Raw genomic sequence first — 24344 nt, 5'->3', positions numbered from 1 at the left:
CGCATGTCCTCCTACCTGTCCTGGGGGTTGTAGGAGCTGATGATGGAACCAGCCATGGCTCGAGTGCTGGCGTTGTCGCTGATAGCCCCTAAGCTGACCGAGTCTTTGGGGAAAATCTCCTTCTGGACATCTGCCTGAACTTCTAGCCTGCAAGAGAGGAAGATTCCTCAGAAACGCCTTAGATGGTCTCCGAGGAGCACCAACCAGTCACCGTTCATCACGGGAAAGCAAGAGAGCCCTCTGTGCCGGCTGAGCTCGGCATGACGTTTAACCCCAATGGTTCCTCTCATTTAGTCTCGTTTTTGGCTCCATTTAGGTGAACCCATTCTGTTTTCCATGACGAAGGTAAAGTTGTGTTTATATGTATGACTCACGCAATTCCTGTGAAGAACAGATTTCCACAGATCTAGCGCACAGCCATGATTATATCCTGGCTGCCGTATCAACACGCGTCTCTAATTACCCAGCAAACTGACTCACAGGCAAGTTTGGAGGAAAACTGTGGTGTAACCTTCCGACTTGGAAAGCAGCGACCCTGCTTGCTGTAGGCCACCAAAGAACAGGAAACATCAAAACCCGTAGGCCGGGACAAGGGGACTGGAAGATCTTTAAGCAGGCCACGGAGGCACCTCTGCACTCTTCCCAATTAACCTGAAGCATCAGCTCCGCAGTTTCAAGGAGCTCAGTAGGGACAGGAGCTTATCTTTTGTCCTCCTTGCAAGAACCAGCCTAGCACTGGCTCCAGAAGTAGCCTGGCCTGCTGGGACTAGTTATTCTACAACAGAGTAAGAAGTAAAAATACTAGGACGTGACTCCCAAGGCAAAGAAGGATGGCTCACAGTCACTGAGCTCCCCAAAATAAGTATGCTCGACCAGCACAGGTCTTGGGCGCCGCTGCCCTGTTCTTGCTGTGCCCGTGAGCTCGGTTACCTGCTGTACTTCCCCTTGCCTCCCGAGAGGACACCACCGCTGAGGGTGCCGCCCGAGAGGGCAGCGAAGCTGGCCGTCTCGCTGTAGTTGCCCTGCATCACGCTGAGCCCGTCGGTGGGGCTGCCGCTGGTGCTCAGCACACTGGTCAGACCCTCAATGCTGCTTTCGCCAATGCTGGGGTTCTTCAGGGCTCGCCAGGCGTCAGCCACTGCGGGGAAGAACGGCACAGGAACTGGGATCAGCGAGGGGACCGTCGGGCTGTGGTGGAGTTGGCAGGGCTGGGGGTCAGCGCCTGTCTCAGCCTGCCTCTTCCAGGGCAACCAAGAGCTGAGGTTTTGCTCACCAGCAGAAGACCGAAGCAAAACCCAGCAAGAGAGAGATGTTCGGATTTGGGAAACGTTAAGCCCCGCTGCCATTTCATTACAAGAGGCAACGCCAGGGTCTTGCTTCACCCCCTTCCCTTCACCAGTTATCACACAGTACCTGTGATTGGTCCGTCGTCTTCGTCAAACTCGATTTTCACACCCTTTCCATTGGCGGTGCTCACTCCACAGCCACCGCCCCGGCACAGCGAGATGGGCACAACGCCGTAGACGTAAGCCAGCATGATGGGGACTCCAATTCCTGGAGAGTGGGACGCCCTGAGTTAAGAGGAGCTTAAGGCTGAGCTGTGCTGGGCAGACACAAGGGACTCTTTGGGGCAGGGACTCTCCCAGTTGCGTTTGCTCTGCTCTTAACACAGAAAGGTCCTAGTTTACACGAGACAGACGGTGGAGGAGCCCTTCATTTGTGCTGCTGCAGTGCAGAACGAGGGAACCCCAGGAGCACAGACAGCCCCAGCTGAACCCGCAAGGCATCAGCCACCAAACCAGTGGGTGGGTAAGAGACAGCTCTGTGTGCCGAGGGACTCCACTACGGGCTGCGGCACGGGCAGCGGGGGTCCAGGACAAATCCAGCACCCGAGGACACGCAAGCGGGATGTGACACGCAGGGACGTGCCCAGACGAGCACAGGGCAGCAGTCTGCAAATCGCCCTTCGGCGATCCCCCCACCTCCCAGGGCTGGGCTACCCATCTGTCTCGGTGACTACTGGCCCACCAGAAGGGAAAGGGACTGTGCCACTTACCAACACTGACAGCGGCGATGACTGGAGAGGCGATGACAGACAGGGTGACCCCACCAGTAATGGCCAAGTTCCTCTTGTGCTTAGAGGTTTTCTTTCCCTCGTACCTGCTGTGGATCTGGTGGAAGGAGAAGCACCAGGTGAGAACAGAGCCCAGCCATGAGCACATACCAGCAAAAGACATGAATAAGCTTGTGTTTTTACAGCCTTGTCAGCAGCATTAGTCCGTAAAGAACCTCATCTTGACCACAGATCTCCTCACAGACCAGATCTAGCAGGTGGGTCTGTGTTTAAGAAAAGGCAGCAGCTACAAAGACAGTGCTGACAGGCCATTTCTTCCCTCTCCGCGCCTCTTTATCAGCGCAGACACACAACAGCATGACGCGCTTTGGGGCAGCAGGTCAGCATCGAAACACGAGCGACTTGTGCAAGTCCAGCCACTGTCCCGTAGAGCCCATCATCAGGCTTAAAATGACCAGGATTCTCCTTGGCTGCTGCTGGTTCGAGGCAGAGGCACAAGAGCAACGCAAAATGCGTGTGAGAGGACTTCAGCCCGAAGGGCTATCAGCCACCACCTTCCCTCTCCCCACACAAAGCCCAGAAGATAAGACAAGGGTTAGAAGAGACAACTGAGTCTTGGTTCTATGACAAGATCCACCCTTCATATCAGCTCTAAATTTCTGGTCGGATGCCTTGAGTACGGAGAACGCCCCAAACCCTTCAGCTCCAGCCTTCTGCTCTCCACACTCACCTTCCTCCCCACGTACACGGGGATGCCAATGACCATGGCAGGGATGGCAATGCCAGCGATGAGGGAAATGCCTACAGGAGCGCCGATCAACGTGCCCAGCTGCCAGAGAATCTTCTTTTTACGACTCCATGGCTTTTTGCCCCAGAATGTACAGCCAGAGGGGCTTAATGGAAGGGAAAAAAATAATTTAAAAAATGGCATTAACACCACAGCAATTCCTCAGCGCTCCTGAGAACCGCAAGTTCCACTTCCACGTGAACAAAACCCAAAACTTGGGAAGTGGTTAAGCAACATTAAAAAAAAAAGGCTTTCCCTCTTTTTTCCCCCCCATCAAGATTAATTTCCTCATTAAGGTGATTATCACGCCACCGGGATTATGTTTAATATCCGATACGCTAAGTGTTCTCAAATGCAACTGTATCAGGAGGAGCTTTTCTCGGTGCGGAAGAGCATCCTCCTGCTGTGATGTGGGGAGAAAGTTCAGCTCTCCGGGTCAGAAAGAAGAAAGTTTTAGTGACTGATTGGAAAGTCAGGAGGATGAAAGGCCCATGCAAGAACTGAGCTCCTCCAACCAGCCTCAGAGAAGCTCGTGCTACCCCACGGGCAGGACCTCGGCGTCCCGCTCCCCTCCTCACCTGAGGTAATGCAGATCCGAGATCTCCTTCATGCAGAGCCAGCAGAACTCGCAGCCACACACCGCGCAGGTCATATGGTTACAGCTCCCGTCGTTCATCTTGATGATGTACGCGCTGCAGCGCGGACACGGCTTGATGTCGTCAGCTACGGGGAGGAAGCACGGGATTGAGTTGGACTCTGCTGCCAGCATGAAGAATCAACGAGGGGGGTCTCGTTACGGATTGAAACTCTTGTTTTCTGCGCGGGCAGAAGGCCTCCGCTCACCACAGACAAAGCAGGGACGGCTGTGCCTTTAGTTTATCTTCAGAGCGAGACGATAACATTGATGAGAGAGATCCCACCAAGGCCATTCGCCCAGACAGCGGGGACTGAGAACAGCAGTCACTTTTACAAGCTTTTTCTAGCCTTAAATGGGATGTATTCCAGAACATGCTTAAATGCTGGGAACAAGTCCTACCTGCCCTGTGCTAACCAAGGCAACAGCGCAAGAACGAACCATTATTAAATTGCTCCACTGAGGTGATTCACAAGCCAAGAACAACACAACGATCGGGAGAAGGCGGCATCGGAGAAACTCCGAACCTGGCCCTCAAAAGCAGCCACAAGGGGAATGGGGTCTGTGCTGCCGGCGGGGGGCCAGCGACGAGGCTGTCAGCCCCCAGGCCCCAGAATCAGGGTCCTTCATCTCTTCCTTAATGCAAGCGTCGCCTGGTCACAGTTAGGCAACGGCTGCGCTGTGGTTCAGGGCCTTGCTGGCAGCCTCGGCAACACTCGACAGTATGAAATCCAGCTGCTGAGAGCAGCTCGCACCTTATTAATCACCACATTGAATCCAGCAAGAACCGGGTGGGGAAAAACCGCTGTCTCAAGAACCTCCCTTTCAGTGGCTGAGTGCTCTTCCTGGCGGGGATCTCCTTTAAAAGGGTGTAAAAACTCAGAAACTATTTTTCGCTTGCCGGCTCGTGCTGCAGGCTGTGGTAGTATCCGTGCTGTCCACCTCTAACTGGGGCACGTTGAACCTCGACATACCACGAAGCCACCTCAGAACCACCCACGACAGCTCCATTCTAAGTAAGCGTATTAACATTTTCGCTCCTGACACAGAAGGAAAAGTAAGGGGTTTTGTTTGGGGGTAGGGCGGGACCTTATGAAATGGCCTCACTGCCCACTTCCAGAGTCAATAATACGGTTATTTTTAACGAACGCTAACTCGGTCGACACAGCAGCTCCTACCAGGCAGCGTGGGAGTCTGTGGGTTGGCATTTCTTCCTGTACCTGACATTACTAACGCCTAACAGCGCGCGGAGCGAGGCTCCCCACGCTCAGCTAAGCACGAAGGCTACTCTTTACTACCGCAGCAGGCAAATTTGAAGCTGTAAGGGTAAAAAGCGCCTATTTGTTCAGGGTTTAGAGCAGCAAGAAGCGAGAACATCCAAGATCAAAAGGGCCACAAGCCTGGCTGGGGCGGATGAGGGGAGGCTGCCGTCACGTGGAGGGACCCAAAGCACATCGTCACCTACTGGTGTGTGTTGCATTTTTGGAGGAGCCCACCGGGCTTGTCCTAACGCACACAAGAAGGGGAAATGACTCTGAGTTTCACCGGTGGCTGCTGGAGACCCTCAGCTGTGCCACGCAGGGCACTGACACCCCCCTGCCCCGACAGGACGGCGCTGGGGACACGGGTGGCTCTTTCTCAGTTTCACGGGGATATTAAAAAACGTGTGAATCCATACCCGGCCCGGATTCCTGTCCGTAACTGAGGCCTGAGGTGTGCTTGGTCCGTACTCGGAGCGCCTGTGCCCGCTGCTGGCGGGCCATGTCGCAGGTTTGGTTGGGATGCCATATCTGTTTGCAGTGATAGCAGAACTCCGTCTGGCAGCCGTCCCTCTCGCAGGTCAGCTTGGGGCAGCTGGCACAGCCGTAGGCAATCACCGCGTAACTGGGGGAGAAGGAAGACACGGGGGGAATTAGCAGAAGACAACGTTATCAAGCTACAGGCCAGCGATCCCTTTAATTCAGCCTGCCCAGGGGCAGCACAGGAGGCTGCCGCTGCCCTGCTCTGCTCCAAGCAGCTGGCTGAGGAGCTGAAGAGCTGCAGACGCTGCAGTGAGAGCTCAGGCGACGCCGAGGGATGTGTGAATTCGCCCCCGGAGCCTGCGGGGCAGGTCAGCCCATCTCTCCCATCTCCATCTTTCCGATCACTGTCCGTGCCGCAGCCTGCGCCAGGCAAATTCCTGCTCTCTCCAGTGCTGTGAAATTAAGTAGTGCTAATTGGCTTACTCGGGGCAGATAGCTTTTATACAGACGGCTTACGATACTGAATTCCCTCCTCAACGACTGCTGGCAGTTCTCACTGTCCATCCGCACAGACCAGACCTGCCTTGCCCAGCGCGCCCTGCTGACAGCTCGCTGTTTCTGCCCGCCCAGGCTCCTAGGGGAGGCTCACGCTGCTCGTTCCGGGCACCTGCGGCTAAACAGCCCCCCAGTTCCTTAGGACAGGCATATGGGTGGTTGCAACACGGCCCGGAGGAGTCCAGGAAAGCTGAGGTTGGCCTGGGCACTTCTATCAACTGAATAACTCTAAAAAAAGTGCGGCACCAGGGGTTTCCACGTCTAGCTATCTCAAGAAACAAGCTCTCGTTGATCTCCACGGAATTCCCTGTTTTAAAGAGCAGTGAAGAACAACGCTCTGCCTCCGGAGTAAGCTAAAACCGGAGTAAAACTAACCGAACGTGTGAGATGGGGGGGCATGTCCAACCAGCTCGCTTCTGACAGCGGCGTGACGCTCCCAGAAGGAAGTGTGCTCTGCCCACAAAAGTCCAAGCGTCCCCGTCAAGCACCGCCATAGGAAAGCTGGCTTCCAGTCATCTAGGCTGAGGCTCTTTCCACTGGCAGGGGCTGAACCGAGCAATTCCAGAAGCGCCTTCCACTTCTGCGACACCAGTACGGCAAAGGATATTTTTGTTGTTCATCCTCAGTATTTTTGTTAGTGGTCAGAGGAGAATAACTCCTATTTAAGGTTTTATATTTAGAGCTTTGTGTAGCTCGAGTTGTATTGCCTCTTCTTGGAGGCAGCAGCGTGAGAACCGCTGAATGTGTCATACCACAATGATTCATATCCCGTGGGAGTTTGAGCAACTTCATCCTGCCAGGGTACGACATAATCGCCAAAGAAACAACATCTCTGCGCCGAGCGCGGGGCCGGGAGGCACGACGGCAGGGTCTCCTGCATCAACGGCCGCGCGCTCCTGCACGTGAAGCCAATATTCGAGGAAAGACGGCATACAGACGGTTTGGGAGGGACAAACTTGAGCCACACTCACTCCTATGCATCTTCTCTAGAGAAGATCCCACGAAGCATCCTTACCCCGCCACTATCATACAGCCAAAGACTCACCCCTGGCACAAAAAAAAAAGCCTCATCTGCCCAGCTGTGTTACGACACGCTGCTATTTCAAACCATAACAGAGGGCCAGGAAAGCGCAGTGTAACAGATTAAGCAACCCCATGCTCCAAATTAGCCCCTCGCTAGAGATGTAGGGTGTGGGGCTTTTTTAAGACACTGGAGCAAATCCTATGAGAAATGAGAATCGTCACCATTTATATTTTATTCCTAGAGCCGAAATGACAAATACCATGAACAAGCCCACAGCTGTGGGGAAACAAACTGCGTGACTGTCTATCAGGGAAAAATAACACATCTCCGAGTTCAAGGTCAACTAGAAAGAGGCTGTTGAAGCGATGTGCTTAACACCAGCCACGACAGCATCCGGATGGGCAGCACACGCCCCCTCTTCACCTGACCTCGGACACATCACTGCCTTGAGCAGCCCCAGCAGATGGAAAGGGAAACTCTGACTTCTCCCGACGCAGCAAGGACAGCGAGCGTCTTCCCGAGAGCCCAGGAATCGCACAGCATCATTCCCAGCCTGCTCCTTGGATGGCCGGGAGTTGTCTCCATCCCTCCTCCGGCAGCTCCGTGGGAGTCAGAGCCTCACCAGTCGCCTCCTGCCTCATTCACCCAGCTCAGCCTACACAGCTGCGTTTCTTTCAAGGTTCCGTTATTCTCCCAAGCTTCTAGGAGAGATGCAGTGTGACAAACACTAGACAGCGATGCCACCTGATCATAGCAGGGGGAAAAAAAAAAAGAAAAAAAGAACGCTGCAAACATAGAAAATGATTTGTATTGCGACTGATGGCGCATCAATTGACCGGTGTTTCCATGGCAACATGCACCGGTGTTGTGTTGGTCTTCCTCCTCCTCCTCCCCAGCAGCACAACCAAGCTCTTTCATTTACGAAAGACTGCGGTACGCATGGAAAAGGCACAGGATGCTGCGTGCCACACGCCCAGGGTTTTGTCCGCCATCCCCCAGCAGCCCCTCGCTGCCGTCACCTCGGCGCTGGGTGACACCCAGTGCCGAGCATCGCCGTGTCCCCAGCCCTACGCTCCAACTCGGTACACCGGCACTACTACGGTGGGAAAGCCCGCTGTAAATAATTCATACCCTGATTTTACATAAGCACAGCGACACAAGCTCGCTGGGAAGAATGAATAGTGTGATTAATTCCTCTCCCTGACAGAGGGCTGATTCCAACAGCCTTTGTTCGAGTGCCGCAGACACACTGGCAGCACTGGTCCGTGAGAGCTGCCTGGTCTCCAGCAGCCCCAGGGTCACTTCTTGCTTCTGCTGGGCAGCCCAGAGGAGGATGCTCGTGCCCGTCGCCTGTCTGCCCTCACAGGCTGACCAGGGAGGAGGCTTTTTCTCACACAAAGAGCTGTGTGTGACACCGGTCTGCCCAAAGCCACGGCCGGAGCAGACTCAGCCTGGGCTACTGTTGAAGAGACAACACCCTCCAGGCCGGGCTGGGACTGGCTCCTTCCAACCAGACAGCCTGGGTGACGTACGTTGCGTTTACACCTTATCCTGAACACAGATAAATATCACAGCAGCCAAAGAGCTGAGATTCGGTAAGCAGGAACCGGATTTTCTCTAGCTGGTTAACAGCAGGGGCATTCCCATTCCCTCTGGTGTTGCTCTCTGGGCAGCATAACCTCCTCCAGCCCCCCTGATCCCATCCCTAGTGACACAGAAATATCAAGATCTAGCACTCATCTTGCTTCAGAAAGGAGCAAAGCTGTTGTTCGCTGTTACGTGTCCCTCTGAAAAAACAAGCCCTTACACAGGGATGCTCAGAGGCTGCGAAATGGGTAACCTGAGCCAGGTTAGCCAATTTGCATAGAAAGGCTGCTACAATGCTCTGATTAAATCTTCGCAACCCTCCCACCACACTTTCCGTTCCGACTACTAGGTCAAACTTTCCTTTCATGTTCTCGCTACCCAGAATTGCGATCCAAGCTGAGCTATAGCTAAACTTCACAGCACTTCTCTAAGTTTCCCGAACAAAGCCCTTTTCCAGGCAGCTTTGGCTTATGCTCAAACAGAAACCTCACAGAGTTCATTTGAAGGAAAGGAGAAGAGAAAATGAAAGCAACACACAGATAACTACAAAGTCATCAAGCTTGGCTGGGCGGACTTCTGGACAGACATTTCCTCACTTGGGCAATGGATAATGAGTCAACATCACTCCTCTGTGCCATCTATTCATGTCCTCACTGGGAAAAAGTGACCGTTTACGGTTCCTTCTTCCCCACCGTGGAAGCTGCAGGGTGTCCCCATGCTCTGTCCCCATGGCTTGCAGCAATACACGCGGCCGGGAAACTCCACGCTTCCCATTTGTGCAGAAAAAAAGCTTTCTTTTAAATTAGGGAAACGATGGCTCAGCTAAAACCCCCTTCAAGTCCTATCACTCATACCCAATTTGTATTTCCACAATCCCCAAGGTCAAATCCTAGTGCTCTGGCAAGGTAACAGGGACAGACAGAGTGTCATTTTGGTACCCAAGCCCCACCAACTGTCCTGAAGAGACTGCTGACAAGCAAGCAGAGAACACCTGCAATGAGGGCTCTCCATGGGGCTCAGCAGGACCAGAAGTGTGTGTCAGCAGCAGCAGCACCTCACTGGGGGGGAGCACCCCCCCCGTGCTGTCCTGGGACCCAGGTGGGGACAGGGAGCACCCCAGCAGGACAGCGGGTGGGATGCCATCCCCACGACCTGCTGGGGATGGGCAGCACCCCACCAGGGTGGGGGTCTCCCTTCCCTGAGCCATCCCAGGACACACGGATGGAGCAGCACCCTATGGGGACAGCGGGTCCCTGCTCCCCAGGCTGTCCCAGGACGGATGGATGGGACAACACCCTATAGGGACAACGGGTTCCCCCCCTCCCCAGGCGTCCCAGGACGGAGGGGACCGCACCCTGCGGGGACAGCGGGTCCCCTCCCTCCCCAGGCGCCCCCGACGAGAGGGGACAGCACCGCCCCGGGACTCACCCGCAGTCGGGGGCCGGGCACCAGCGGCAGTCGGGGTCGGCGGCGAGGCAGCGGCGCAGCATGAACTCCTCGTACTTGGCGACGAGGTGCGGGGAGTCGCGGAGGAGGCGGCGGATGTCGGCGGGGTTGAGGCGTTCGCTGCACTCGGGGCAGCAGATGTTGACGCGGGACTCGGTGATCTCGATGCGGAGGTACTGCCGCAGGCAGGCCCCGCACGACCGGTGCGGACACGACAGCAACCGGGGGGCGTTCTCCGCCGGCTGCCGCACCAGGCACAGCGGGCACTCCAGCTCCTCTTCGCCGCCACCCTCCGGGACCACCGGGGCTTCCTCGAGGGGCGGCGGAGGCGGCGGCGGCGGCGGTGGCGGGGGCGGCGGGGCCGGCGGGGCGGCGGGAGGCGGCGGCGGGGCGGCGGGAGGCGGCTCGGCCTTGGCGCGGCGGCGGCCGCCGGCGGCGGAGGCGGCGGCGGCGGAGAAGACGCTCTGGAAGGAGAGGCGGCGGCGGCGACCGGGCTTCGGGCACTTGGCGGCGGCCGAGTGGATGGAGGAGGAGCGCGGCGATTCAGATTCCCGCTCGGAGCCCATGGCGACCGGGGCCGGTGGCTGCCAATCGACGGTGTCGGCCTGCGGTGAGGGTCGTTCCGGGGATCGGGGGGGCTCCGCGCACCGCGTCCCGCCCGGTGCTACCTCCGCCGCGCTGCAACGACAGCGGCCCCGCCGCCGGTGAGCGCGGCCCCGCCCCGCCCCGCCCCGCCCCGCCCACTGCGCATGCGCCCCGCCCCGCCCCGCCCGGCCGCGGCCGCCGCCATTTTGGTTGCGGGCAGCGCCGCCGGGCAGGCCTGAAGCTCTCCGTCCCCGGGGAGGCGGTGGCTGGCCCCGGCCCCGGCCCCCCTCAGCGTCCCGCTCCTCCTCGCACTGATAGGGCCGCAGGGCTTGGCTGGAGCATGGCGGCCTGTTGGCCTCAGCCGGACAGAGGCTTCCCCACCGCGTCCCAGGTCTGGCGCTAATGGAGGGTTGTGAAGGGGCCTGGTGCTCTCCTAGGAGCGGGTGGAGGGGCTGTGCCCCTGTGGAATTTTGTTTTTTAACATCTCTCTTGTTGGAGAGCAGGGTCTATAACTGCTTGAGGCTCCTCTGAATTTATACATCCTGCTGGGGCATCTTGCCCCTGGCTGCGTGGCCCTCCTTTATAGTATTTGTAAGAGTCGTGTGGAGATTTACTCACCCGGGCACGCTTCCCCGACTGCGGGGTTTGGCCTCTTTCATACAGAGGCACTGAAACTACAACCTGCATTCTTAACTGCAGTCGTGCAGAAATTGAAAAGCCTCCGTTTCCTTCTAGGGTTCCCCTGTGCCCATGGGGGTCTGCCAGCCTTGTCTCCCGTTCAAAGGCAGATAAGCTAACGGGAGGGATACTGCCTCTTATTGTGCAGCGGAGACGAAGCAGAGAGATCTGCTGTGTCTATGAAGTGCATGTTAAATCAGCGCAGAAGGGGCTGCTTTCCCTGTAGACTGTCAGCTTCTGACTGGACAGACTGTAGTTATTCATGTGACAAGTGTGGCTTCATCACTGTCTTCCAGCTATCGCCATTCCTGAAATAATTTCTTTCAGAAAAGCCTATTTGCATAGTTATTACAAGGCTCCTTCCTGGCTGCGGAGGACCCCGTTCAGTGCCTCTGGGGTGGAGAACAAGGTTTAGTGAGCCAAACCCAGGCTGACGGTGGAAAGCACCTGGGTTTCGGTGCTCGTGCTGCCTGACTTGCTGTAGGCAAAGACCCTGCGCCTGTCTGTGCAGCAGAGATAATGATGACGCTTCCCCATTTGATGGATGGGTGAATGAAGGCACGGAGGGAGTAAATCGCCTGTGTAAGAGCACACAAATGAAGTCACCTCCTCTCCCAACACCCTTCAGCTCTCCTGTTACCTTCCCTGCGCTTTTCTTCATTAATTCTGTACCTGCCATACACCCTCACTTTGTGCTTATCCCAAGATGCCTGCTGCACCCAATTCCTTCCCTAGAGCTTATGTTCCCCAGACATTTGTCAGCTCTCCCTCACCTCAGCTGCGCTCCGGCATTCCTGCCACAATACCCATGGCTTTGGCCCAGCTGGAAGTTTTGGACCACGCTTAGGATTAGCCTCAGGGTGTTAAATTCCCCCCTGGGATCGAGAACCCTGTTATTAGCAAGCTAATTTAGCACGAGGGTCAAACAGTTCTGCTCCAGGAGAGGCAGGGATGCTCCAAGGGTGTCTGTGGAGCACGTTGCCCCTGAGCAGCTCGAGTTGCTGGGCGCCGGTCCCTGGCAGGTTATGGACAGGCATGAAGATGCTTAGAATTTCTCTGACACTTCTGATGTGGAGCTCCCGGAGTGCACCAACACACGAAAGGATCCTCTCCCCATTTCACTAGTGGGAAAAGAAGGCCGGAGAACGAAAGGAGAGATGTTGTACAAGATTATATTGAAATTAACTATTCCTGCCTGGGACTGGCCAGGTATGAGGCATCTTTAAATGGCCGTCGCTACCCATCTGTAACAGAGACTGTCTTGGTTTGATGATTTCACTAGAAAAATCACACTCCTGACTGAAATAGAGAAACCTGAACAGGACTTGTGTGTGGGACGGATCTCCCAGACAGCGCTCTGACAGCTCAGCCCTACGTCCTTTGCAGCGCAAGAGCACAGACTGTAACTAATTGTGGGAAGGTTTCATCTCAAAAGCTAATGTGAGACAGGCCTGAATTACCAGCAGTGCAGACACAAACAGAGAGACAGAGAGCAAAGCCATCTGGAGTCCCTGGGAAAGGCATCAGCTCACAACATGCTGATGGGGCAGAAATGACTCTTCATTCCCTTATATGAGGAATTATGATACAAACAGGGCTGGGAGAGGCAAGGGTAAATCCCAGGACTCATGCTGACTTCAGAGCCATCTTCCCTGTGCCCGAGCTGCGCCAGCCTCTTGCCAGTTTTCATATGTTTGAGGGAATTCAGTGCTTTTATGGAGCTCAGAGATACAGACGTCTAACTGTGCTGACCCCGCCGTGGTCCAGGCATACCATCTACTTGAAAAAAGTTCTCCATGGCTGAGGTGTTTCTCCATGGTGAGTTTCTGTAGCCCTTGCCAGGAGCAGAGGCTCCTGCTCAGCACCTTCCTGAGTAGGGAGCAGTTTGAACCCGGTAGTTTGTTTTGATTCAAATTGGAAAAAAACAACCCAGCCGGGACCTTCGGGTGGGAAGGAGAGGGCACGGAAACGGGCTGCCAGAGAGGGGAGGAAAGAGGCTGATTGGAAAGTCACCGGATTGGGAGCGAAATCAGCTCAGCCCCTCCCTGGGGCTGCAGGGAAACCGTCACCAGTCTGACCGTTTAACTGCGGGATATTTGAAAAGATAAACAAACAAAAAAAAACCAACCAAAAAAAAAGAGGGAGGGGAGAATTCAAATGCTTCAGTGAACCACTCTGCAAATCGCAGCTCTGATAGGCAAATTTGCTCTTGCTTACGCTGGCAGAAAGCTGGCAGACTGCTGACTTCCAACCCTGCTGCTTAAATCAGAGCAGGATTTGGCACAGGCGACTTTTAAAGCCGCCTGAAAATGCCGTGTCTCCCAGGAAGGCTTCCAGCAGCAGTGCGGGGCCTGCTTTGTCCAGGCACCGCTTTGAGCCAAGCCACGCTGCCCGGTGCCTGGACGGAGCAGCCAGGGAGGGTGGGCTGGGCTGAACCTGCCTTTGGGAGCCACAGGGCCCCTTTCCAGAGAAATACCCCAGCCACCCACACCCCAAAAACCCCCACAAAAGCAGAGTGACAGCTCTGTCACTGGCTTCAAGGAGGAAGAGCCTCTAGTGATGTAATGAAAACTCCCCGTGGTAATTCAGAGAGTGAAAGCAGAGGCTGGCTGCCGGGAAGGGATTGCGAAACTCTGCTCTCAGAATGGGAGTATTTGCATGGGGGGACTGGGGTGTGCTGTGGCCGGGAACATTGCTGCGGTGGGGTGCTGGCAGGCAGGCGTGCCGGCTTGGTTTGCAGCCTATAAAATAGAAACTCCAGCTCCTACCACGTCCCCTTTGGCTGCCCCCCCTCTCCTGGTTACCCAGATTGCACAGGTATGGTAAATAACTAACTGCCTGTTGCTCTCGTCCCTGGCCCACAGGACATGGAGATGTTGAAATGGCTATTTCAGGACACACAAAGACTGAATCTGCCCGAAACCTCTAGGTCATTCTGGCACTGAGGTGTGAACCCCTCCCTGGAACAGACTGTTTTATCTAGAAGTACATGGGTCTCCTCGGGGTTTCTTCCTCTCTACCCAGACAGGGTTGGGTGGTTATTCGTGGGTCACAGGCCACGTTGCAGAGCAGATGGAGTTTAGAGAAAATCCAGCTCACGTTGCTGCTTTCTGAAATAGCCACAGACACGACAAAAAGGGGGAAGGAGGGGGAACAGCTTTACACCAGGAATTCTTCCTTCTTCCTGGACAGGGGCACTCTGGAATGACTCAGCTCCGGTCTTGCTGGGCAGGTTGAGACCTTTGGCCCTGCTCGGATGGGACGGCCAGGGCTGTTAAAGGGATCCAGCTGCACCAGGATTCCCCAGTGCCAAAATGCAGATGACAGTTTCAAGGGTCTGTCTCCTGAGGATGCCCCACAGGGCACAGCCAGGTGTGTGCTGTGACACCTTGCAGGCAAAGCTGGGAGTTTGCTGTAGTCACAGCATATAGATGAAGGTGAAAGGGACAGACAGACACAAGTAGCACAAAGTAGTTTTAAACCTCTCAGAGGTGAAGTGGGGGGTCTCGTCCCAGCTCCCTGCCCTGAAGAGTCATGCCCGGAGCATGCGGGCTTCCCTTATTCGTTCTCTCGGGGCCCCAGCTCCCCTGTGTGCAGGGCAGGGATGGCAGTCTGGCTTTGTTAGAGGGGTTCAGCGAAGCTTAACCCTGAGAGCTTTGAGATCTGTGGCGAGGGATGCTTTGCATTCACGAGGTAGCAGCTGTGTGTTCAAAAACTGAAGCTCATTGGGGTCATTTTCTGCCGGGGCCCTGGGGAAACACTGGTTTGTAATGACATGCACTCTGATCATTTCTCAGATGGAGATGTCATTAGTGGCCGTTTATGTCTCTCCAGGGAAGACACCAATGGCTGGAGAGGGCTCTCCCCAGTGTGCAAATCTGCACACACTTTCTGGGTTGATCTAGCTAGTTCATGTTCTGTTTGCCTCTTGTGGTCCCCTGAGATGTGTTCAGGGAAGGAAGAGATGATTCTGCTTGACTCCCTTTTTCTCTGCTGGACTTAACAAGGATTGACATTTTTTAAATGAAGAGAAAAAGGCAGAAGATGGGAGCCCTGGGATCAGAAACTCAAGCCTCTTCCAAGAGGATTGTTCTGGTTTACTCTGCAGTTACACCTCCTCTCCCCTCCATCTCCCCATCCCACTCTGCTCCCTCCTAACACCCACACGCCCAGCAATCTTCCACTCCCTGCTGTGACTTTCTGCGGAAGATGCTGTTGTGTGAAATCCTGGGAGAGAGTTACCACATGGAGCTCTCTGAAAGCATCGCGTGTCCCTTGCAGAACAGGCCTGCAGACGGAGGAACACTACGCTCCCCCTCCTCGAAATCCTGAATGCACTTCATGGATGGAGGTGGGGGGAGCGGGGAATCATCTTGTAAGCTTGAGAGCCACCTACACACATGGCAAGTCTTGTCAGCAGCTGATAAAAAGAGGCGGGAGGTGGGGAGATTTTGAGGGGGAAGAACTTGGAGGCTCGTGTGCCCACATAACTCACCATCCTGTCTCCCCCAGGGCTCATCCAGCCAGGAGGGCCATGGGCTTGGCCCGTCGCTGATACACGTGCACTGAAAGGGGACCCTGAACAGGGACTCAGAGATAACTACCATCTACTTCAGCAATGACGTAAAGGTAGGGAGCGTTAAGCAATTACTTACAATAGTAATCTGACATGCTTTCCCCCTCTACAAAAGAAGCATTTCCTTTTGTAATAAAAGCACAGGCTGTTCCGATTCCTTTATACACCTGCTGTCCTGCACACTGACTGTACAGCTTTAGGGATAGAAGTAACAATGATCCCCACTCTCGATTCACTCTTACTGGTGACCTGTTCTCCTTAATGATAGGGGATTTATAACTGAGAAGGTTTAGCACAGTAGGGTGCTGCCATCGGGAAAGCGTTGGTCTGATCCCTACCGTACGACAAAGCAGCCAGACTCCCTCCTCACCCGAGTTGTTAAACAGGCAATTATGTGTTTGGCGTTGGCATAAACACAGGCAAATTAGTCACTGGAGAAAACCCCAGTGCCTGTGACAGCTGGTTGTGGCTAGAAGAAGGTGGGGGTGACAAACACCTCTGACGGCAGCAGGCAGCTGCCTGTCCTGGGCACACTGTGCCAGGGTGGTGGTGGTCAGGCACTCAGTGGGGAGAGCCAGGTGCCACGAACACGGAGGTGGCATGACAGGGCAGAAACCTAGCACTGCTCTGGAGACTCTCCTCTCTCTCTGATGGCAGCTGTTTTTCAGGGTGCTCAGCATCTTGCAGGATGTGAGCAAACCTGGCTGCAGCAGAGGCAGAGAGGATCAAGGTGAAATCTTCAGGAGGACCATTTGGGGAGGACTGAGTAAGGGTTTGTTCTGCCCTCGGAGAGCAGATGCAGAGAAGCTAGAGCACTGACAGGGGGCTTGATTTCTGCAAGGAGAACAGAGTGAGGCACTGGCCTGGTTTCCAGGAAAGGAGAACAGTGTGTCACAGAGAAGGCATTGAAAAGACCTGAGGCTTCTGCATCAGCTTTCTGTCTCACTCCTGCAGACACGTGGGTAAGGCTGAAAGGTTCAAAAGGCTGAACTGGAGGCTGTCCTGCAGCTGGCGCAGGACAGGAAGCTGTGGGCTTCTCCTGCAGAGCCGTTGTTGGCACATAGACCACAAACAGTGTCCCTGTCTCTGCTGGGGATCCCTGCATGGCTCAGCATCTTTCTCCCTACAGCGCTGATCTTTGTGGTGGGAGTGTGGGAAACGGAGCTGGATGGCAAAGCTTGGTACAAGGCACCAGCTCTAGTGCCCAGACCCTCAAAGAGACACTGGCAGCCTTTCGGCAGCATCTCAAAACCTCGCAGCATCTCTGACATCCTTTCCAGCTGGTGCATCCTACAAACACAGGGAGGGCTGGGCACACCACGTTTCCTCCACCCGACCCACCCATTTCCTATTTTCTGCAGACATGACAACTAGTGAGTTAATCCTGCAGGCCATAAACTAAGCGGTATTAGCAGACACCATCTGTCCTTTTTCATTTGCTGATGCACGACCTATTTTGCTGTGTAGTGGAGCAGGCGCTGCAGTTTCGGGGCTTGCATGTTGCAGTGTCCCTGTTGCCAGGGTATAATCCACTGCTCGCAGTGACCTGCTAATGGGAAAAGGCTTCAGTGAACTGAGCACCAGGGGGATCTGCTGTCATGGGCAGGTGGTGGCTGAAGCCTGTCCCTGTGGCTGCTTGGCGTCAAAGGAGGTTTGAGCTCCAATCCCACAAAGCACCAGTTTACACCTGGGAAGAGAAATGTCTCAGCAGAACTTCCAAGGACAAGAGCACGACTGCCCTCAGCAGGGCCTCTCCTTACCTGTAGCCCCTTCAGCAATGGCCATGGGAAGGTCACTGTGAAACAGAGCCACCACCCAACCCTCACAGCCCTGGACTGGGGCTGGGGACAGTAAAAGCGAAATAAGAAAGTAAAAGGGACTGTTTTCATCTTGGCAGGGGAAGAGAAACATACACACTCCCTCGCTTGCCAGGAGGTCACTGCCATCGTGGGAAGAGACCTGAATCTCTCAGGTCTCTTTAGGACCATCTGGGAGAACATTAGCATGGGGCTTAAACCCTGCATCTGCTCCTGAGGACACAGGTGTCGTACTTCTTTCCCCTGAGTAACACTCTGTCTCAGAGGCAAAGTTTCCGAAATACCACCTTGGCACCTCCAGAAGCGCTGTAACACAGAGATCACACAGAGATCATTCTCATACCAAAGTGGGGTTCATAGGAACAGGCCGTGTGGTGTGCTCAACACCCTGGCCATGCTGCTCCGGCCTGTGCTTTACAGAAACTGAGCAATGGCAATCGCAACAGGACAGGGAAAGATGGGAAGAGAATTCTTTCCTGATTTTTCTAACGGAATGTGGTCATGTATTGGAGCAGTCTGGTGACCCTTGTCTGGGTACAGAAGTACAGACATTATTAAAGGTCATAAAACCATCGGGATATTTCCAAGCCAGTTATCATATTCGACTTAACCTACTCTCAAAGCAATTCCAAAGGTTAGCACTTTGCTATGTGAAGCCGCATTTCCTCCTGAATTTACCAACTTTTTATTTAACTCCGTGCTGGTGACAGAAATTTTCCCTGAGCTCTGAAATAAAGAGCATGGAAATTCTGTTGCTGTGTGCCATTAGGAGTCAGGGAGGGAACTGAGCACAGGGGGGTGGGTGCTAACACACTCATCTGTTACGCAGAACCAGGCGGTTGCTGACCTCTGCCTGAGGTCCCAAAATCAGCCAGGGAGTTTCTCAGCTCCCTGCCTCACCGCACAACAAAAGTGGAAGAGTGGAAGGAGTTACTGAGACTGACCTTGGCATTAGCCAGACAACTTCTTTCTGAATTAGCTCAGTTGCACCATTTGGGCTTTCCAAGGAACTCTTAACCTTCTGGGTAGGATGTGGCCTGAATCCACCCGCTTCTGTGCCTTCAGTATCTTCTGAGTAGCCAACTCTGGCTGCTGCAAGGACGGTGCAAGTAAGCTGATGTGGAGTCATTTCCCTTTCCTGCTAGTTCTGCTCTTTTAGAAACTGGCTTAAGCTCTGAACCCTGGGGTTTCCTACCCTGCTGCAACTGTAATCAGTGGTGTCTTCTGCCCAGTCTCTCTGCCTACAGAGATGGTTGACCCCTTGCAAATCTTGCTAAGCTTTGGAGACCCGCAGCTTCCAGTAGCAATAAGCCCCCCTGTCTCCTTCCTGTCTTCGCTAAGCTTTGCCCAGTGTTCCCTTGTCCATGTTGTCGACACTCGCTTGGCCTTTGCATCAGACATGACAAGAAATAATGACTTTCCTATAAGATGCTGTGATGTCCCTACCACTCTCCTGCAAGGTGTGATCTCCACCCTGCACTTGGGGGAGAGGGGGCGGTAGCTGGTGTCAGGATCTCTGTGCTAGGAACAGGGTTTACTTGCAGACTGACAGCTTTGGGGTATAAATTCCCACAGCAGGAATGGTCCCAGTGTTTCTTGTTTCTTTCTTTATGCTTTGGGAAAAGAATTGACTCAAGAAATTTATTGATCTGAGGACAAGGAACAAACATCCCCCCTTCGCAGGCCAGAGTCAAGGGCCTTTCCTGTGTGCTGTGCGAGGAGGAGGAGCAGGGAAGGGCAGTGCTTCGCCAAGACTAGAATGCACCCGAATCTGTGACTACCATCAGGAGGTGGGAAGAGGAAGAAACAGCCCATGCGGTCAGCCCTGGAAAGGGCAGTTCCTGCCGAGAACTGGCTGGGGAACATTCCCATTTTCATAACCAGCAACAGCTGTCAAAAGGGGAAAGAAGAGTGATTCTGGACCCTGCCAGCAGCACCTCCCGTCTGCAGCCAGGATGGGAAAGCAGCAGAGTGCTCCCAGCACAGCCCTCTGGCCCCGCAGCAAGGAAAACGTTTGTTATTTTCCAGAGGGCTGAGCCAGCACTAACCAGGTGGGAAATGTATGAGTGTCTCACTTTGCAAATCAGCTTGATCAGTGTTCTCTTGTCCCAGATGAGGTCTTTCCACAGCCTGACCCTTGGTTGCCAAGCCCTTGCCCTCAGCCTGGTTCGGTCCAGGGCTGCTCCCCCAGTGCTCTGTTCTCTCTGCAGGAGAACAAGGTGGGCAAGGGGAGAGGCAAGTTGTAGTTTGGTGTGTCTATCATTCCCGGGCCAGCATGGAAAGGTAAATGAGGTTTGTTCTGCCGGGGTTTGCCGCTGACCCACCCCTTCCGTCCCCTTGCCTGATGCCATGACCACAAGCCCCTTCTCTCTAACTTCTCTTCAAGCAGAGCCCACCTTTACTGCAGCCAGGAAATTCCTCTTCTCCCTCACCCCTCCATCACCATGAGAAACCCTTTTCCCTCTCAGGGCCTGATCTCATCCGTGGGTTGCCTTAGCCAGTGTTGAAGCAAACTAGCCCCTGTGCTTTCTGAGGAGGCTGGACTGTGCACAGCAGAAAATTGAGTAGGAGGTTTCTGGGGTGATCAGTGCGCACTGAGACCTCAAAGCTTCTCTGAAATCAGGCCCTGCTGTTGCTCCATAGCATCCTTCTAACAGGGAGACAGCAGCTATGACCGTCTCTCATCTGCCCAGCCCTGCCCTCCCTGATCCGGGCTGCCATCCCAGTTCCCCTGAGCACCAGGAAAAGTCCAGTGCCTGCCCCTAAAACAGCGGTAGCTGCCAAGTGCCTCCCAGCTGTCTCTGAGTTACAGGATCCCTCCCCAGCATAAGCCCTGCAGCCTCCTAGGGGGCAACTGTTGGCAGTAACAGCCCTATTCAAACAAAGCAGAGACAGCCTGGCTTTATGTGGCCTCCCTCTGCCTTTCCCTGCCATCATGCATATTTGGGGAAAAGCCTCTCCAGGCAGCGCCGACTCCTGCGCTTCCCACTGTACGTGCAGCTCAGCCACAGCAACATGCTGGGGTTCACGTAGCTCTGGGTCCTGCACCAGCTATTCCCGCCCACTTTCCATGGATCTCCTGCAGGATTCACAGCCCAGCACCCAGGGGTGCTGCCCATCCCCAGACACATAAGAACAGTGCTGTCAGCATGGGATGAGCACCAAAATTGCAGCTGGAGAACCTGGCAGGGGACATGGAGCAGAGCCCTGTCCCCGGGCTGAGGACCAAGAATGCCTCTTTCCCATCCGACAAGCCAAGGCTTTGAGCCCTGCCAAACCCCAGTGTTCCTGCATTTGGCAAGCGAGAGATGGCAACAAAGGCATGTGCGAGGCAGAAAGAGGAGTTCCAGTGAAGGAGGGAAGTGGGTTTCTCTTGGGTCTCTGTGACCTTTTCTGGTTTGGAAATAACAGAGATGTACAGAGACGCTAACAATGCACAGCAAGGGTGTTTCAGCTGCCCCGGCAGCAGAAAAAAACCCCATGACCTCCCTCAGTCAGAGGAAACTGGAGCCCAGAGTCACAGCCCAGCCTTTGGGTGCCTGGGATGGAACCAGTGGAGATCCAGCTCCAGGGAGTCAGTGCCTTCGCCTGTTTGCAAGGAAACTTCAGTTGCAGCCATGGAGCCTTACTATGGGCACCTTGTCTTCCAGCCCTGCTTCTCTGGGGTACAGGTCCTGCTGTGTGATGGGAACAGTTTTTCTTCTACTGGCAGTGGCTGACCCAAGTTCTCACTGAGCCCGTGGACTGGGACTTATATCAGCAATGTTCTTGGCCATGAGGATCCCATTGCCTCTATCCTCATCACCCTCCTTAGAGAAGCAAGCACAGAGAATGAGCTGTTGGGGCATAGCCAAGAGAGGAGCTGGGACTGAAGAGAGTCAAATGGCTCCAGCAATTTCTCCGTATGCTTCCAGCCCTTCTTGCTTAACCTCAGAGAGAAAAAGCAATGCTGGCAGGAGGAAAGAAGAGGAGTGGGGTTCTGTGCAGGTAGGTTGGGAATGCACCTAGGTCACCCCAGAGCTGAGAGTTAAGGCTAGGTTTATAACAAAGACAGAAATGCTGATTTGGCCAAAGGGCTAATATTTCTGTTGGAAAACAGAGAACTATTGATTACACAAGTAACCTCAGCTATTAAACAAACAGCTACCTCAGCAGAAGGAAACTTCAGCCTGGGTTTAGGGAGAGGATAGAGGGGCCTCCAGGGTGGCCCGGGCAGTAGTGGGAACACAGCAACCTGCCCTCCTTGACTCAGCTGCTGTGCTGCCTGCTCTTGGTACCAGATAAAGAGTGAAAACAAACACAAGGTACACGCCTTTGAGTGCCTGTGTGCGCCCCTGCCAAAGGAACTGGAAAGCATTCACTGCAGTGGAGTCATGGCCAAGATGGACTGTGGAATAGGAAGGATTAAAACGTCCCTCAGGACTTGGCTCAGCTCCCAGGGCCCTCTCTGGACACGTACAAGGGCAGCTCCTCCCGGTGCCTCAGGCCTCTGCAGAGGCTCACAGGTCCACAGCCCTCTTTTCCCAGGAAGGGTTGTGTTGCAGGCCAGGTACCCACACCCAGCAGAGCACAAGTTCCCATTTATTGTATTTTTATATCGTTGTATATCTAGTAGCGATAGCCTATGGTAGGGACCAAACGCACGGGTAATACAGCACGGCTGTGGAACGGCATCGCATGAAGGCATTAGGAGCATGTCAGAGACTCAGCTGCTTCAGCTGATGTGCAGATGCCAGGCTGTGTAATATTCACATGATCCTCCCTTTTGCAGTGTAGGCAAGTATAGGGGGAACAGCAAGGAGAGCCAGCTGAGCAGTGGAGAAGGTCAAGGACTACCAGAGTTGGCTTGCCCTTTCTGCTTGTAGGAGGTCCTGGTGACACTCCCCACTAAATGTTGAATAACCTTGAAAAAAAAGCAAGTTGAAACACGACTTCGAAGCAGTCCTAGCTGCATTAGCTGCTGGCCATGCAGAGCTGCAACGTCAGGGACCAAAGCCGCAGAAAAGCAGCGTTACCTCCCCTGCGCCCTTCCCAGAGTGCCCCCGGGAGCCTGGTTCAGGCTGTGCCTGGCAGGGTCTCATCTGGGAGTGCCTGGGCCCATCCAGAGCTGGCTCCCTCCCACAACAGCTGCCCTGTGCAGCACGGAGGGCTGGCACAGAGAGCTGCTAGCCGGTCGTCTCCTCTCCTCCCCACCCACGTCAGAGGCCTGAAACACAGCTGCCCACACAGCCACCTGGGTGACACCACCGCAGCTGGCTCCTAAAAGCCTCCAAGCGCAGGGCCTCCAACCCGTTGCGCCCACAGAGGTCCCACACAGCAGCACAAGCTGTTGCCGTTCGCAGTTACCATAAAATAAGCAGCAGTATGGCCACCCCGGGCCACTCCCAAATGCTCTCTATAGACCCAGCATCTGCGCCTTCGTGGGGGAGGATCGTGCCTCTCACAGCAATAGTCTTCCCTAATTAAAGCATATTTACGTTCCTTATTGCAATTCTGCTCTCTCACGTACACTCAAGCTTTCCTGGCTGCATTTCTGCACGGCCTCAGTGCTGCCCCTAGCCCTTTAAATGACATGGGAAACAGGGGAAAGTTATTTCAACAAAGTGGTTGTGACAGGAGCATCGGCCTCTCCCTGTTCTTGTTTTTTTTCCTTCAGCCCGACTAAGTTTCTGCTCTGTGCCTCTTCCATCTCTACCCCAGTACTGGTTTCTGACTGGTTACCAGCAATGGGCTTCTGGCTCCTGATGTGCTTTCTTCAGTCAGATTAAGTGGGTGCTAATGAACCTGCTTGCTAGTTTGCTAACGTACTGCAGGGCACTGCTGCCCAGCCTGCGTGTAGGTGTAGAGCCCATACATGTCCCTGCTGAATTGCAGCTGTAAACCCACCACCTTTTCCAAGCGTTGAATGAGCCCAGTTTTTGGATTAGGAAGAGATGAAATTCACCCCAGAGCCGTGGGCCAGCACGGCACATAGGTACCACTGGGATGCTGCAGGGCACAGAGGTGACCGTCACCCCTTGTTCTCTCCGCTAGCAGATTGGATCCCGTTATGCAACCGTTACGCTGAAAGGCAATATGACATCCAGAGCGGCTTCAAGGACTTTGTTATTTTGCCTTCCAGGTCTGCAGATCCCCAGGATCCACATCCAGAGAGCTCCCGGCAATAATTGCACACCTGGCTACTTCCCCCAGAACTACTGCTTCCTGCACAGGCAGGGTAAGTGCCGAGGCTGCTGGAGATGTGTAGTTTAGGATTCCCACCCCAAATGCACGCTGCTGGGCTTGGTCCCAGTGCATCAGCTCTGCTTACAGCCTCCTATTCCTAGATGCAGTTATGGGGACCAGGTCTCCAAACTTCCGATTCATTTCATCAATGATTTGTGCTCTAATCCCAAGAGGGAACTCTCGTCCCCTTCTCCAGAGAGGGACCACGGCTGCTCCCCAATCCCGTTAGCCTATCCTGGAATTTCAGGTACTCCTGGCTCTTCCCAGCAGTGTCAGTGACATACACTGGTATCCTGGGGGGATGCATTTGCAGCTTGTGCACCAGCCAGCCAGGCTCTGACCCAGTCGCACTGTCCAAGAACCAAGCCCTGCTGTGCCAGGCTGTTAGGGCACTGTGTAACATCGCTGCTGCCCAAGAGCCATCCCACACCAGCACGGTAGCCAAAAAGATGCCGAGGCAGGCTCTGATACTGCAGCCGCCCATGGAGCCCACCCTGACCCGCTGCACCCAGAGCATCTCTTACCTCTCCCTGGAGCCCACTCCCGATGCAGCTCTCTTCGCTCCGCAGTCTCCCTGGCTCTCCCTTTCCCACTCCCCTTCCCTCTGCGCCACC

General features: G+C 54.6%; 1 protein-coding gene across 2 annotated transcripts in view; it reads right to left on the bottom strand.

Moving 5' to 3' along the window:
• The window catches only part of RNF19B (ring finger protein 19B), a 25582-nt gene extending 1238 nt beyond the window's left edge, over positions 1-24344 (bottom strand). Inside the window, exons 1-9 of one of the 2 annotated variants that reach the window (XM_074563215.1) lie at positions 24255-24344; positions 9832-10527; positions 5174-5379; positions 3440-3584; positions 2805-2967; positions 2057-2171; positions 1414-1554; positions 931-1138; positions 16-147 (exon numbers count right to left, since the gene is read on the bottom strand). In XM_074563215.1, coding sequence (XP_074419316.1) covers positions 16-147; positions 931-1138; positions 1414-1554; positions 2057-2171; positions 2805-2967; positions 3440-3584; positions 5174-5379; positions 9832-10415 — 1694 coding nt within the window. In that variant the 5' untranslated portion in view covers positions 10416-10527; positions 24255-24344. Of the gene's footprint in view, positions 1-15; positions 148-930; positions 1139-1413; positions 1555-2056; positions 2172-2804; positions 2968-3439; positions 3585-5173; positions 5380-9831; positions 10896-24254 lie in introns of those variants that run through there. The other variant, XM_074563216.1, reaches the window with a different exon arrangement.

This window comes from Larus michahellis, chromosome 19 (genome assembly GCF_964199755.1).
Source record: "Larus michahellis chromosome 19, bLarMic1.1, whole genome shotgun sequence".
Classification (NCBI taxonomy): Eukaryota; Metazoa; Chordata; class Aves; order Charadriiformes; family Laridae; genus Larus; species Larus michahellis.
Note: the sequence above shows the minus strand (reverse complement) of the source record. Positions and strands in the feature narration are given on the sequence as shown.